General features: G+C 35.3%; 3 protein-coding genes across 4 annotated transcripts in view; 1 reads left to right on the top strand and 2 right to left on the bottom strand.

The window, feature by feature from the left end:
* Window positions 1–2,002: 2,002 nt before the first annotated feature.
* LOC136814019 (tyrosine-protein kinase Src42A-like) lies at window positions 2,003–8,616 on the top strand. The gene is made up of 6 exons (XM_067070529.1): window positions 2,003–2,305; window positions 2,839–2,962; window positions 4,792–5,092; window positions 5,303–5,783; window positions 6,083–6,276; window positions 7,108–8,616. The coding sequence occupies exons 1-6, from the start codon at window positions 2,053–2,055 to the stop codon at window positions 7,285–7,287; spliced, it is 1,533 nt and encodes a 510-aa protein (XP_066926630.1). The 5' UTR covers window positions 2,003–2,052; the 3' UTR covers window positions 7,288–8,616.
* Window positions 8,617–11,579: 2,963 nt separating this feature from the next.
* On the bottom strand, window positions 11,580–14,415 carry LOC136814026 (ferredoxin-fold anticodon-binding domain-containing protein 1 homolog). Its single transcript, XM_067070534.1, has 4 exons — window positions 13,902–14,415; window positions 13,646–13,817; window positions 12,507–13,407; window positions 11,580–12,084 (listed from the first exon to the last, which is right to left on the bottom strand). Exons 1-4 carry the CDS (start codon window positions 14,392–14,394, stop codon window positions 11,749–11,751), a joined length of 1,902 nt encoding a protein of 633 aa, XP_066926635.1. The 5' UTR covers window positions 14,395–14,415; the 3' UTR covers window positions 11,580–11,748.
* A 195-nt stretch (window positions 14,416–14,610) lies between these two features.
* The window catches only part of LOC136814036 (serine-protein kinase ATM-like), a 47,939-nt gene continuing 47,235 nt past the window's right edge, over window positions 14,611–15,314 (bottom strand). For both annotated transcript variants that reach the window (XM_067070545.1, XM_067070550.1), the window contains exon 65: window positions 14,611–15,314. In XM_067070545.1, the coding sequence (XP_066926646.1) occupies window positions 15,003–15,314 (312 nt within the window). In that variant the 3' untranslated portion in view covers window positions 14,611–15,002.

Genomic DNA, 15,314 nt, shown 5'->3' on the forward strand with positions numbered 1-15,314 from the left:
TCTTCCAGAAAAAATCCGTTCATGGGGGGGGGGGGTGGAGGATATATTATTTTTTTCATGAATTACCCCTGGACATTTTGATTTTTAACCCCCTGGAAACGGGTTATACCCCTGGACAAACATCAAATCAACCCCGTGGACACAAAAAATTACCCTGGACATTGGAATTTACCCCCTGGACATTGCAATTTTTTGGTATTTTTTCAATACCCCTGGACAATTCATCTTCCACCCCCCATGAACGGATTTTTTCTGGAGGAGCCCAATCCAGCCTTCCATGAGGCTGATTATGTCAAAAAGTTTAGAAACATGTAAGAAACATTTAAGGCTCAAAAGGCCGATTTCTTAAGAAACATTGAGGCTGCTTGGTAAAACTAGTTTCTTAAAAAAAAACAAACGTGTATGTGTTTACCTTTTTTTGAGAAAGAAGAAGGGGGAAACCTTTCTGATCTGTTGCATTTTCTTATTATTTATGCTGGCGGAAAACCCTTTGTTGTTATGATTCGAATGTTTTCTCTTTTGTTCGAATTCGAAAAGTAAATATCATGTCTGGGGAAATCCCTCTGATTTGAATGTTTACTTAAGAAACTCTTCTAAACAGGGTTTCACGGTTTTAGCCTCTACAAAGGAGAGTTTTAGAAACGGCAGGTTCAAAATGCATAAAACATAATGCATATTGCATAATGCATAATGCATAATATTTGAAAAATGTCAATTTTAGAGGCTATAATAAGGAGAATTTGAAAGATAATACTTTCAACAAAACATATATACCATTTTCTACCAGAAAATAAAGGGTAGAAAGCTGTAAATTTGAATTTTGGATGATGAAGAAAACCCATGGTCCATTGAAAATGCTTGTCGCCATTTTGATTTTCATAGTTTTATTTTACAGAACGTAGTATAGTGTAGAAAAAGACGAAAGTATCTCCTCCGTATATTACTTTTATAGCAAGATCTTTATTCTGGGTTTACTCAGAGATCTTTTCGAACAATTGCGAATAAATTTCAACGGGGTTTCCATCTTAAATACAAAGCCGACAAAGCATTAACCATGTGAATGCTTTTTGCTAGATAAGCCATAATATCCAGCCAATATAAATTAAAGAGCTTCATGCGAAAGCTAGATCAAAGAAAATAGACTCCAAACCTTTTTACAATCGAATGTTTATGTGTTTACCTTTTTTTTGAGAAAGAAGAAGGGGGAAACCCTTTGATGTTATGATTCGAATGTTTTCTCTTACTTTCGTTCGGATTGGAAAAGTAAATATCATGTCTGGGGAAATCCCTGGAATGTTTACTTAAGAAACTCTTCTAAAAAGGTTTTCGCGGTTTTAGCCTCTACAAAGAAGAGTTTTAGAAAAATCGTTCTGTAAATTACACAATACTATTATGCATTATGTAATATGCATTATGTTTTATGCATTTTGTACCTGCCGGTTTTAGAAAATATAAAATTGTTCTGTAAATTACACAATACTATTATGCATTATGCAATATGCATTATGTTTTATGCATTTTGTACCTGCCGTTTTAAAAACCATGATAATTACTGAAACATTCTCTTTTTTTATAAGCATAACGTTTATAAGCATTCTTAGGCTCAAATTGGGTAAAAAATAAGCTTAATGCTAAAAAAATTCGTGCAAATTTTTTAAGACGCTGAACTTTTTAGGGCTACTTTTAAAGCTGTTTGAACTTTTGTAGAACACAGCGCCAAATTACAAAGAAAAATTGATTTGAAATTTTCATGAACCCAAAGAAAATCAACAAATCGAAGTCTAAGCATATAAATAAGCATAAATTAAGGCTGAAAATGAGATTTTGCTTAGCATATTTAGCCTTGACCCGATTTTCCCGTATGCTTATTAAAAAAGAGTGAACTGTGTACTTGACTTAGATTGGCTACACATTCTACAATAGTTGCATTGGGATAAGAGTGAATATAAAGATAATAGGCCTGAATTTTAAATATAATAATTGTTTGTTTATTGATAGTATGGAAAGAAAAACTTATTTTAAATAAATTGAACTACAGTAGAAAAGTGTGGTATGGGAAACTGTTTGGGAACCTCACCTTCCTCATCGCAAGCTTCTGCTCCGAAAGCACAATTGAATATCTCTGGTGCAGCCACACAACCCAAGAGTCGAAATGTTTATGTTACTGATCAACAAGACCGTATACCACCCCCGCCCTCCAAAGAAGCTCCACCCACACCTCCCTTCCCAAATCCTAATGCAACTCTAGTGGTTGGCATCTACAGTTATCATGCACGAACAGATGACGACTTGTCTTTCAATAAAGGTAACTTTCTTCATTTAAAATATTCATCCCTCTTGATGCTTTGATAATTTCAATCTTATACACGCTTTTTTTATAAGAATAGTGTACTTTGGATGAGGGTTTATTCTTATAGGAAAGTGCCAAAATTGAGGGTGAAATATTCTTAACGTATTCTTACTTTTTTAGACTTGACTTTTTTACAAACATAAGAAATGATCAATTTGAGAGTTTTTGACTTTTAAATGAACATTTGGAGCTAAAATTACATTTCTGCCTCAAAGTTTAAATTCAAGTCTAACATAACAAAGGAAGCAGTTTTTTTTCTGTTAACCAAATACAAAATGACTGTATTCTTATCAAATTCTGTGAAACACACCCTAGAGGGTATTCTTAGGGTATTCTTACGATTTGGCCAATTTTCTCCCTGACATCTTATAGAAGATATTCTTATAAAAAAAGCGTGTAATTGAAAAAAAAAAGAGCAGAACAGAAAAGATCAAGAACTTATTTTCTATTGCCAGAGTGACTAAAGTGACATTTCCATTACATTTCAGGGGAGCTTTTGGAAGTGATCGAAGATCAAGGGGATTGGTGGTTGGCAAGATCCAGGACCTCTGGCAAGAAAGGATTCATCCCATGCAACTATGTGGCAAGAAGCAAATCTCTTGAAGCTGAACCGTAAGTTTTTTAAATAGAAAGGAATTACTCTTAGGTTCGAATAAACGGGGGGGGGGGGGGAAATGTTTCGAGATTTTAATAAACGGGGTGGGACCTAATTGCCGGGGGTTGGAAATTGTACTTCTGAGAACCCAAAAATAAGGTAAATATAGGCTATAATCAGGCTATTTAGATCAAAATAAGGGGCCTTCTCTTTGACAGCTGAAAATATTCTTAAAAATTAATAAACGGTGGGTCCTAATAAGGTCCGGGGGTTGGAAAATTTTCGAAAAATTAACAAGCGGGGGCCCGTTTATTTGGAACCTAAGAGTACCTGTTATTGTCTTTGTCAATATTCCTTTTAAATTTAGAGCTCTGGTATTTTTGAATTTTACTTGCTGGCTTTCTTTTGACGTAGCAAATATTATTAGTTACACGGTCTTCTCGAGGTGGGATACGGGATATACAGGGTCAGTAAAACCGTATTGGTGGCGAGGCTTGCCGAGTCCCAATACGGTTTTACTAATCCCTGTATATCCCGTATCCCACCTCTAGACGACCGTGCAACGGATTTATCCCGTTGAAGTCCCTTGCATCTTTTCCAAAACCACGAAAAAATTTCAGAACTATCCATCAAGCAAGTAGATACTTACATCAAAGAGCTACTAAGTAAATCAAACAGTGAAAGTGGGATCCGTGAAAGTTGCATTTTATAACATCGCAATTAAAGCTCGTGCTGTATCCATATAAACTCAAGAAAAGTAAAAATCAAAATAACTTTGAAGATTTTCTGTTTGTTGACTTTCTCAACTCCGACCATTTCAATTTCGATTTCAATTCTTTTCAAAACAAAACATTCGAATCTTGATCAAAACATTCGAAAGCACATTCGTCAATATGCAATGTCTTCGTTTTTTTCTCAATCGAACGTGAGGGAGACAGATACGGTTTATATCCCACCTCCACGTGATGTCTTTTGACCAATGAAATCGTTAGAATCTTACTGATGCGGGATAAATATATATCTATCATGCTTCCAGAAACTCGTGTAGGATAGGCCTTTATAAAAGTGTTAGCTGTATATATATATATATATAGTATGAAAAAATAAAATGTTTTCTCCTGTCAGAACTACAAACAACAAAGAGTGGCCGAATTCTTTTTCCTCTTAGAGAGATATATATATAGTATGAAAAAATAAAATGTTTTCTCCTATCAGAACTACAAACAACAAAGAGTGGCCGAATTCTTTTTCCCCTTAGAGAGACGATGTTACAATGAAAGGGTAATTAGTCCTCTCTGGGTCCCTCTGTCTTTATCCTGGCTTGGGACAGGCTGACTGTCATTTAAGACAGTCAGGCGACATTACCCCAGCGGCCTGTACAAGATGACAAAAAACTCCAGGTAGACTGACAGGAGAAGAAAACAAAACATGAATCAACAAAGGTGTAAACACCTTAGACTCCTTTGGAGCCGACTGCACTAGACACCAGGCAGGGGACATCCTCGCACATCCTGATGTACTAGGCAAATATATATATATATATATAGCCGAATTTCAAACATAGTATTTTCCAGGATAAAAAAACTCATAACTTTAAATTTTCCAGCCCATGAAATTGCCATTTAGTTTTTAGAGCGATTCAAGTTTTGGACTGTTTTACTTAACGTTCTTTAAGTTCTAATGGAATCGCCTTTCCAAATCGACTCGAGATTTGTTCTCCGCAAAATAAGAAATTAGCAAGGGATTACATTTCGCTTAGCTGTTCGTTTTCTAAATGACGGATTCCCCTAAAACCCTTCCAAGTGTGAATAGAGTATAGGTTATTAATATTTTTTTCGTATTTTAGATGGTTCTTTGGTGACATCAAACGACAAGAAGCTGAGAGGTTCCTCATGATTGAAGGCAACAGCCATGGTTCGTTTCTCATCCGTAGAAGTGAAAGTCGTTCAGGATCTGCTGAAAAATTATTCGCTCTCTCTATCCGTGATGGTGATCTCATCAGACATTATCGCATCAAATCTACAGACCATGGTCGCTATTTCATTGCCAGGAAATCGGAATTTAATACTTTGACAGAGTTGGTGGATTATTACAGCCATTCCTCTGATGAGCTCGGAATGGTTAAACTTCGAGAACCTTGCGTCAAGGTCAGTGTAATTTCATTCTTATGTATTTTCTATTTTACTTTATTTAAAGTCATATCGCAGTTCAAGGTTTTATCAAAATGAAAACAAAACGCAGTTATCGCGTAATTGATTCACTTAAATTTATTAAACATTTATGTTATGAATTAATATCAAAATTTAGACAGCTTTTTACTGTAAATTGACTTTTAAGATAAACTTTTGATATTTAAGGAAGCGGCTCCGATTTATGACCTTTCGCACAAAGACCAATGGGAAATTCCACGTGATAAATTGACAATGAAAAAGAAACTCGGTTCTGGACAATTTGGCGAAGTGTGGGAGGGTGTGTGGAATAACCAAACGCCCGTCGCCATCAAATCCCTCAAAGAAGGTTCCATGGATAAAGAACAATTCCTTGATGAAGCCGCCATTATGAAAAAATTACGTCATGATAAATTGATCAAATTATACGCAGTGGTGACGATACGAGAACCTATTCTCATTATCACGGAACTTATGAAAAACGGTTCTCTTTTGGACTATTTTCGACATGGAGAAGGAAAACATCTGCAGTTTCACGAACTAGTGGATATTTGTGCGCAAGTAGCGCAAGGAATGTCTTTCCTCGAATCCAAAAACTTTATTCATCGAGATTTAGCTGCTAGGAATATATTGGTCGGCGAAAATAACATCGTCAAAATTGCTGACTTTGGTAAGAAAATTTGGTTGGGGCCTAGTCACAGATATCAGATGTATAAAACACTAGATGTGTCCTACTTTCAGCAAAGATGGTGGGTTATTTTGCTTCCCCTGTCGTTGCTTGGGAAATACAGAGTAGTTCTATCTAGTGTTTTATATACGATATCTGTGGGCCTACCCCGGCCATTTATCTAATTGCCAACTATTTCATCCTTTTCGATTTTTTGCGGAGAAAACGGCCATGGCATTTGGAACTCTTTCGAACCTCTATGAAGCATGAAGTGACGTCATTTTTCTCTTCTTCTTCTTCAGGTTTATCGCGGTGCATCGTGGATGGAGATTATGACGCACAACAAGGCTCCAGGTTCCCAATCAAGTGGACAGCACCGGAATCGTGCACTTACAATAAATTTACAACCAAATCGGACGTCTGGTCATTCGGCATTTTCATGTATGAGTGTGTGACTTACGGGAAAACACCCTACGCTGCCATGTCCAATGTAGAGGTGAGAAAATTATAACACTCATCTTTTTCGAAAGATTTATCAGACCTATGTTTTTCAATATACCGTTTACTGATTGATTTTTGTGTGGATTAATTTTCGCGAATTTTGGCCATTTTCGTGAAAAAAAGTCCTCGCGAAAAATCTAGGAAAATGAAAGAAATCAAGAGGTCAATTTGCCAAAATTTTGGATTCTCAATTCGCGAAAAAAAAGTCCACGCGAAAATTAATCCACGTAAAATGTAATCACAGAGGACTGAAGATAAGTTGATACTTTTTTTGTCTAAACATTTCAAAAGCTTTTGTCTTCTTAGTACTTTTAAGTACCAAAAATTAAAAAGTGGGTCAGTCGCACTATGGGGATTTACATCAAATTAGTTTAATATATATTTTATTATATAAAGTAGATTCCCGGTTATTCGAACCTGCACTTATTCGAATAATTCGGTTATTCGAAGTGAGATGGCGTTCCCCTTGGATCTGCTTACTCAACCAAGGCAAAAATACTCTCGGTTATTCTAACCTCAGTTATTTGAACTTTCAGTTATTCGAAGCGATTTTTATTCCCCTTGGGGGTACATTATAGGCTAAATCACCCTCAGTTATTTGAACTTTCAGTTATTCGAAGCGATTTCCATTCCCCTTGAGGGTACATTATAGGCTAAATCACCCTCAGTTATTCGAATTTTTCTTATTGGGAGATCGTCGAACGGTTATTCGAAGTAGATTCTCAACCCCCTTGGAGCTTCGAATAACCGGGAGTTTACTGTATATTTCATTTGATCTAGTAACTTAAATAAAGTTCCTTGATTTGAAATAACTGTTTCTTTTCAGACGATTCGCGCAGTGGAGCATGGTTACCGGTTACCGAAACCACGTGACTGTCCGGACGAATTTTACGACGAGATGCTTCATTGTTGGAACGCCACACCAGAAGAACGCCCCACTTTCGAAACGCTGCAATGGACGCTGGAAGAATGGTTCCAAGATAAACGCCAATATGCCGATGAGTAACTCCTTTCATTATTTTCGTATGTTTAACAATGCAGCAAATATTATTATATTTTTTCAATGTTAGCTCGGAAGAATTGCATAAAATTGCAGTGCTTTGAAATGCAGCTTTAAGCGCTGCGTTTGGATTTCTGCAGCGAGACTTCTCTTTTAAAGATGAAAATTGAACATTGGACAAAATTTCCAAGAAAGTTGATTCAACAGAGCTGAAAATTTGACAGCACTGTGACCTTATTATGTAATGCCAACTGAAAATAAGTAGTTCACTTGTTTTCAAATTTAGAAATCTTCTGCGTACCTTCTCCAATGAAAGGAGAAGCGAAGTAATCGTGGAGTGAAAAATACTTAATAGGCAAGGATAAGTAATTATGATTTCATGGGTTGAACCTCCTGAAAGGGAAAAGTCTTTATGATTGAGACAAATTAGAAATAATGAAACCTTAAAAAAACCGAGCGAACATCACTTGCCTCGTACTCAAACAATATCCTTGGTGATCATATCTCTTTGAGACATTAAATGGTTTTTTATGAATAGAAAGTAGTTGTAATAAAATCCGCTGGGAGTTGATCACAATGGCAATAATTTCAAAACAAGGCAAGTGATGTTCGTGACGTAATTTATGAAAAGTGAATTGCATTGATGGGGCATCACCATGCAGAGGATTGTGAGATTTTCTCTGACGCAAGAGTAGGGAGTAATAAGAAATTCTACGATTCAAAAGTAAACTCAATCGTAGTGTCAGCCCCCCCCCAGAAATCTGAAGGGCACCTAGGTCAGGCTAGGGGTCGGGGGCTAATATTTTGAGATTCTTTGGGGTTACCTATTCATTGAGGGTACCTAGCTGTTTTGATGGAGGCTCTGGAGGCTGTGTACATTTTATAAAATTCTTGAATTGTTTTACCCCTGCGCCCAGTTTCCACTCCAATTTTGATTCTCATTTGTTTCCACGTCGTCTTTTGCTATATTTTTCAAATGTGACTGTTTTGATTTACAGTCGCCATCTTTATAGCATAATAACAAAGCTAGTCAATTCGTAAAAATTATCGACTGAATGGAAGTACCTAACTCGTTGGGGTTACCATGCTTCAATGGGGGTACCTGAAAAGTGGGCTGAAACCATGATCGTTTCATAACAAAGAATATAAATAATTAACATTTTTGGAATTTTTTTAGGATTTTAAGTTAGATATACGTAAATGAACATTTTCTCCACAAATATTATATATTTTGTAAAATAGTAAAAATTGATTAAAGTTTTTTTCTTGATCAAAAGATAAACAATTTTGTAAATGATTTATTTTTTAGTGAAGGGTTTTGGTTGATTTGTTAAAGGGTCTGTTGTATGTTCATGTTCTGTTAGCATTCGTCTAGGAAAACTTGGAGAGTCTACCCTTCAAATTAGAAATTTAGAAATAGAATTACGAAAAATCCATTTAAGGAAGATATCGAAAAATTGTTGCAAGGGCACAATATTTTTGACTTTAAGTCGAATTTCAAAGTTGCGAAAAGAGTAAAATAGAACTTCATTTAAAACAGAGATATTTTGATATATTACGATTTTCTCTTTTTTTTTCATGCCAAATATTTTTACGATAAAGTGAAAAATTTGATTTTTAAGAAATAACTTTTGCAAAGGATTTATACAAAAGTAACAGCATAAATAATTTTATGAAATTTGATAAAGACTCATAGATACCATATCATCTTAAATGTTTGTAAAGAATGTATTTGTATAACTATTCAAGATAATTCTTTACTTTGTTTCAAATCTTTCTTCTAATTTTTTTGTCTATTTTCCCCACCTAAAAGTGAACGTTGATGAGCTCTTAAAGGTTATGTTTTTAAATAAGAGTGACATCGCTTGCTTACTCATCAATTTAAATTCACAAGCTTTTTCACATTGGATTTACACGGATGTGGAACAAGATTGATCTGAAAGAGGAAAAGAAGGGAGACACTGTCCTGATATGAAACGGTAACACTTTTGTAAAAAACTTTAAAAACTTTTCTGGGGACCATAACTGATGACATCATTAAAACAATGTTGACGTGAAATAGAATGATGAAACTTTCACCATTGATGCACCATTGAAATCAAACGATTAATGAAAAAAATATTCAGAAAAATGACTACGTCATCATTTTTTTAGCCAAAGTCGATTTTTGCTAAATTTTGCTATCGTCATCAGAAAATTTTTTTATAAATAATTTATTTTCTCAAGAATTACGAATAGCTGTCATTGGGCGAAATTTCATAATGCATTGACAAGTACTTTTTGAGATATTTAAGTTTTATGAAGTCGTCAATTACGACGTCGACGTTGACGTGTAATTTCTCAAGATAGCCAAAAAGATAAATTCTTTTTGGTGAAAAAATATTTTTACAGTTTGTAATTTGAGAGCAGTACAGTAAAAAATATTTTGAAATCTTTGTCGGAAATCTTTTTGAGATTCACCATTATACGCGATTTTGAAATAAATGTCTGAATCTGGCCTTTTTACTTTTGAAGTCATCATTTTAGAGTATCATTTTGAAATTTGGTTACTTAGTCTCAATTTGTTCCTTAGGATCCGTAGCATCTTTCGTGGGACTCAACTGCATGTGATTGGTTCGAAAGTAGATCGATAGGATCATGAAACTTTTTTGAGAGAGGATCCGCGAACTAGGCCTAGCAAAAGCTTTTATGGCCAAAAATGAGTAAAGTAAGGAAGGAAAAATTTAGAAATAAATTAAAAAAAAAAAAATGGAAGGAAAGATTCAGAAATAAATTTTAGAATTAAGATTTAGAAAAAAAAAGTTCAAAAAAATCGGAAGGAAAGATTCAGAAATAAATTTGAGAAAAAGATTTGGAAAAAATGTTAACTTCAGAAAAAAAAATTTATTTAGGATAAAATAAGCATTTTAGACTCGGGGAACTTTTTTCTGAAGCCTTCGTTAGAATACAATAGCTATTGAAAAGAACAAAGGAAATTTTTGGTTTTTGCTTACTTTGGGCATGACGAGTGACGTCATCAAAAAAATTTTTGTCAAAAGTTACCTTATATGACCAGGGTCTTGGGGAGTTTCTAAACATCGACCAGAAATGGCGACCACGACCAGCGACCACGACCGGCGACCAGATAAATTTGGGTTATCGAGTTTATCTGCTCTCTCCACCGTAGAGAAAGAACATCCAAATCGAGTCCTGATGTGGCTTTCAAATGAACCACTGAGCACGTGGCTGAGAATTACTCTAGCTTAGAATACTAAAAGTGACCTTTGACATTACCAGTCATTTTCTAGACAAAGTGACACTTTTTGACAAAAATATCGACAGGGCAATTAAGTGTGATGCCTGTAAACTTTATTACACCAAATATTTTAATTATGCTGAATGAGATGTCTTTACTATGAATAGATAGAAATTGTCAGTAGGCAAAAGCTGGGAAGGGCAGCTTTAGAGATATCAATCTCATCAATTATTCTATTGTCCTTACATTGTCAAAATGACTTATTTTGACAAAATAATGATCTGATGATCAAATATAAAGCTTCCTAAATGAATTTCAGCAAAAAATTTGCCACTAATTAATTTGATGCCGAAAATACAAAAGGATAGAAATTGACACCCCATTCAAGCTCCAAGAGCGTTAAAATGGCTGTTCTACACGTGGCTTTATAATTACTGTAGAAGAGACAGGGGTGAGTTTTTACTGTTCAATTCGATAAATAAATGATCATAGGAGAAAGACTCTAAGGTGGAGAAAGAGGAAAAACTCGATAACCCAAATTTATCTGGTCGCCGGTCGTGGTCGCTGGTCGTGGTCGCCATTTCTGGTCGATGTTTAGAAACTCCCCTTAAAATCAACCGCTTAAGAATATCTTTTAAACGAAGTATTACTTTTAATTGTACCTTTTCTCCTATCGAAATGTGGACTGCCACTTTTTTTAAAAACAGACTTCAGTTTTTATTCTAAGTTCGAAGTTTTATGGCTTTCTGGGCTTTATTCAACGAAAATGCTGATGCTGCTCTTAATTTTTTCTGATTTTAAGCTTTAATGTTCTTAAAATATTATGTGACGTAACAATCAACCTGTTAATACACGCTTTTTTTATAAGAATATCTTCTGTAAGAATATCAGGGTGAAAATTGGCCAAATTGTAAGAATACTCTCGGGTGAATTTCACAGAATTTGATAAGAATGCAGTCATTTTGTATTTGGTTAACATAAAAAACTACTTCCTTTGTTAGAGATAAATATTTCTTATGATTGTAAAAAAGTCGAGTCTAAAAAAGTAAGAATACGTTAAGAATATTTCACCCACAATTTTGGCACTTTCTTAAGAATACTTGACCCTTATCCAAAGTACACTATTCTTGATATTTTTAACAATTGTAGAAAAGCTAATTTTCTAAAAAATATAACAATTGTAAATGATTTATGTAAATGATAAAATTTTTGAGCAAAAATATTCTTTGTGTTCACCTCAACGAGAATCCCATCGTTAACAAATACAAGCGTAGTTTGTTCTGCATTTTCACACAAACTTCATGGTGAAAGGGGCCGTCCAAACGTCTGTAAATCATGCGATAGCAAAAACTCACCACGTTGCTTTCCGTATGTTTTAGAACTTTAATCAAGCGAACAGAATGGACGTTGCCACCGCACAGTTGACGAATAGAGGCAAATAAATCTCTTTCGGTGTGTTTTTCATCCAACCAAAAACACAAATCATGACGGTGGCATAACGAAAACTTAATGCTTCTCAAATATTCTCGCTCTAAATTCGATATTCTTTGATTCTCAACATCCTTGTTCTATAAAGGGAAAATAAAAATGTCAGAACACTCGGGAAACAGTAGCTAGTCTGATTCCCTTTCAAAGTTTACATCAACAATCCTGCGTATTTAATCTATATTTACACAAAAATAAATAGGTGCGTAATTAACACGAACTGAATTTCAAGGCCGACAAATACTTGTCTACTTATTTTCCTGTAATGAGGTAGTGGCTACAAGGCGGATTCTAGGGGCATAATAGGTGCCTATTATGGAAAAGTTTTATACCTGCAGTCTCTTGTATAAGCTTGCACGAGTTTTGAGAGTATCAAGAACCCAATTCTATTCAACCTATATTCACACATGCATTTCATGAAGCCATCTATATGACGTTACAGAAAAAATGGTAGAATCAAGGAAATTAAGGACGTGAATTTAATGGGAAGTAAAAATTTGCTTACAAGTGTGTCTATCAACAGCGAATGGAACATCTCATCTTCAGTATAAAGCCAGCGGACGTCCAACACACCGTAACACGCTAACAAGATTTGATCCAGATGAAAAATGAACACTGTAACATCTTCTTCTTTGTAGTGAAGGATTGTCAAAACGCAATGGCCTTCGATCAATACTTTTCGTTGAGATGTTTTCTCCTCGGCAATCAAGTACTTATCTCGACCGAAATAATGTTCTTCCAGTGAATTCAGATTGTAATCGTGACAGGAGATGTTTTGATATTCGACCACACCTTGTTCATCCGCACTCGAGATGACGCATTCTGGTTCAAACGATCGCCAATATTTGGCTGGTAATTGCTCAATGAAGGCTGGCACTTGGTTGATGTCCACATCCTCTGATCTCCCTTTCCCCTTTTCGTTTGCAAAGTCAGGATAAATCGGATTTGACCGTACTTCAAATTGTGACTTTGTTTCTATAGAATCTCCATGGCAATCTTTTGTTTTGATATCGAAACAATGAAACACGTGACTCATGATGTCATCAATATCACATTTTTCTTTGTTTACGAAAATTGCATTTTGGGATAGTCCGGATATCATAGGGTTTACTGGAGCAGCAACATCAAGGAGATTCGATCGAAAGTGAAAAAAGGGGGCATTACATTTGCGTGACATCTCAGTTATCATTTTATGTGAGATTTGCCTAGCCCACAGAACTCCATCTTTATCTACTAGAGCATCTTCTTTCCCCGGGATTGAAAAATCAGAGTAATCATCCAGATTGGTGAATTTTTCAGCGATCAAACTATGTAAAAGATTTCGGATGGCGTTAAAAGCAATCTTGGAATATTCCATCCGACTTTTGAAAAGTAGAATATCCTTTTGGATTTGTGGCACTTCACATCTAAAAAAGGAATTCGAAAATGGTAAAAAAAACGATTCTTTTCAGAAAGAGTTAAAAAAATAGCTGTCCAATGGTACGAACATGAGCTCATAACTCTCACGCTAAAAGCTTTTGAACATTTTGAAAATCTAAAAAGAAATTCAAAATAACAACACGCACAAAAGGTTAAGGCAGGCAGGGTTTTGCATCAAAACCTAGGTATCATTTTTGAAAAATGAACTTCTCAATTAGATCTTACCCTAGTTGAAGATATGGAGGAGCAGGGTTCATACATTTCTTTCCCATGGCGAAAACATGAACAAATCCTCCTCGTGTCAAAAAACCGGATCCGATCTGTCCACGATATCCAGCTTGTTTGTATTCTTTCAGTTGTCCAAAATGAAAAGGTCGAATATCTTTCAATATGAATCCTGAAAAACACAAATGACATGTTTTAATGTGATTACTATTTTCTTACCAAGTAAAGGGCAGACTGTAGTAAAGTAAAATCTTACCGGAGAATTCGGCTTGTGAAACAACTTGCCAAGTGTTCCCATAACCTCCTCTATCTGCATCTAGGGGCGTTCCACCCTGACCTTGACATAACGCCACTAAAACACGCCCTTCCTCGCAAAGATGATTGGAAGCGCTGATGAAAAAGTTCTTCAATAATTGTCGACATTTCTTGATGTTGGATTTCCCACCCACATGTGGGAAGTTGAAAATGATTTTCGATAAATATTGCCCTTGAAAAAACCTCTCCAGATCAGTAGCATCGATGCTGTGTAGAACTCTGACGTTATGTTGTGTAGCGAGTGTTTCCACATTCTCTTTGGCGAATGAATTTTTGTGAACTGTTTCTTTCGAATCGAACGACGTTGCGTAGATGGTGTACTTTTTGTTAGAAGCGAGAGCAAATTCTTTTGCAAAAGAAAAATTCCCTTCACCCACAATGAGTATTTGGTTGTTGTGTTGTTGGTGCGAAACTTCCTCGAAGTAAACATCCATGTTTTATCTTATTTTTTCTCTAAAGGAAATGAAAGTATTGTATTTTATATGTTCAAAAATAGAATCTAGATTCACCAATCAATTTCTAAAATGCTGTATTTGTAAAGAGGGCAAACAGAGACGATCTTCTGAAAATAATAATACAATTACTGATGATTGGTGCCTGAGCACCATGAAACTCTGAGTTTGAAACATAGATATTGTGTCAACTCTCTGTAATACAATTATATTTCTTCTTTTGAACAATAAAGGGGTACTATCTAAAAATATTAAGTTATCTAAAATATCCGAACAAATTTTTCTAGCATTTATCTCCTAGATATCACCTAGAAATTATAGGAATAAAATCTTCATGAAAGAAGACAAGATATAACCGAAAAACCGTTGTTTCAATACAGGGCAGAAATTGTTATATTGAAAACTTATTGACAAGGAAGCTTTTCTAGAGATGGATGTTCTTGATGGATGTTAGGCACTCGATGTCGAGCTAGAGTTAAAAAGTTAGGGATTCTTGTAACCACTTGCCGAAGTCAGCCACATTTTTCGTTTTTCATAAAAAAAATTGAGATCTCATAGATCTTCAAGTAAATTCCCCTGCAGTCTTAGGGTTACATCCATGGTTGCCATCCAGGATATAATTTACATAAGTTGTTTTTATCTTTGGCTTCTAAGATGAGATAATTGATTTGTCCTTGAATACTGAGGAAAGATCCTCCTTCGACTCCACTCAGTTTCTGATTCAACCTCAAAAGAGCACGGTTTGCCATCTTGTTTTTCTCTCCTTCAAAAATATCTTCTGTATCAGCGATGGTCATGTCAAGAATGCTTTGATTGGCTGTCATGTTGTTTGCTTTGTTTTGAAGCCGGTTCACTTTCTCTGATGAAATCGTCCACGCGCTCAGAGGATCGTAAAGTAAAAC

This window comes from Clytia hemisphaerica, unplaced genomic scaffold (genome assembly GCF_902728285.1).
Source record: "Clytia hemisphaerica strain Z4C2 unplaced genomic scaffold, Clytia hemisphaerica genome assembly, whole genome shotgun sequence".
In the NCBI taxonomy this organism is placed as follows: domain Eukaryota; kingdom Metazoa; phylum Cnidaria; class Hydrozoa; order Leptothecata; family Clytiidae; genus Clytia; species Clytia hemisphaerica.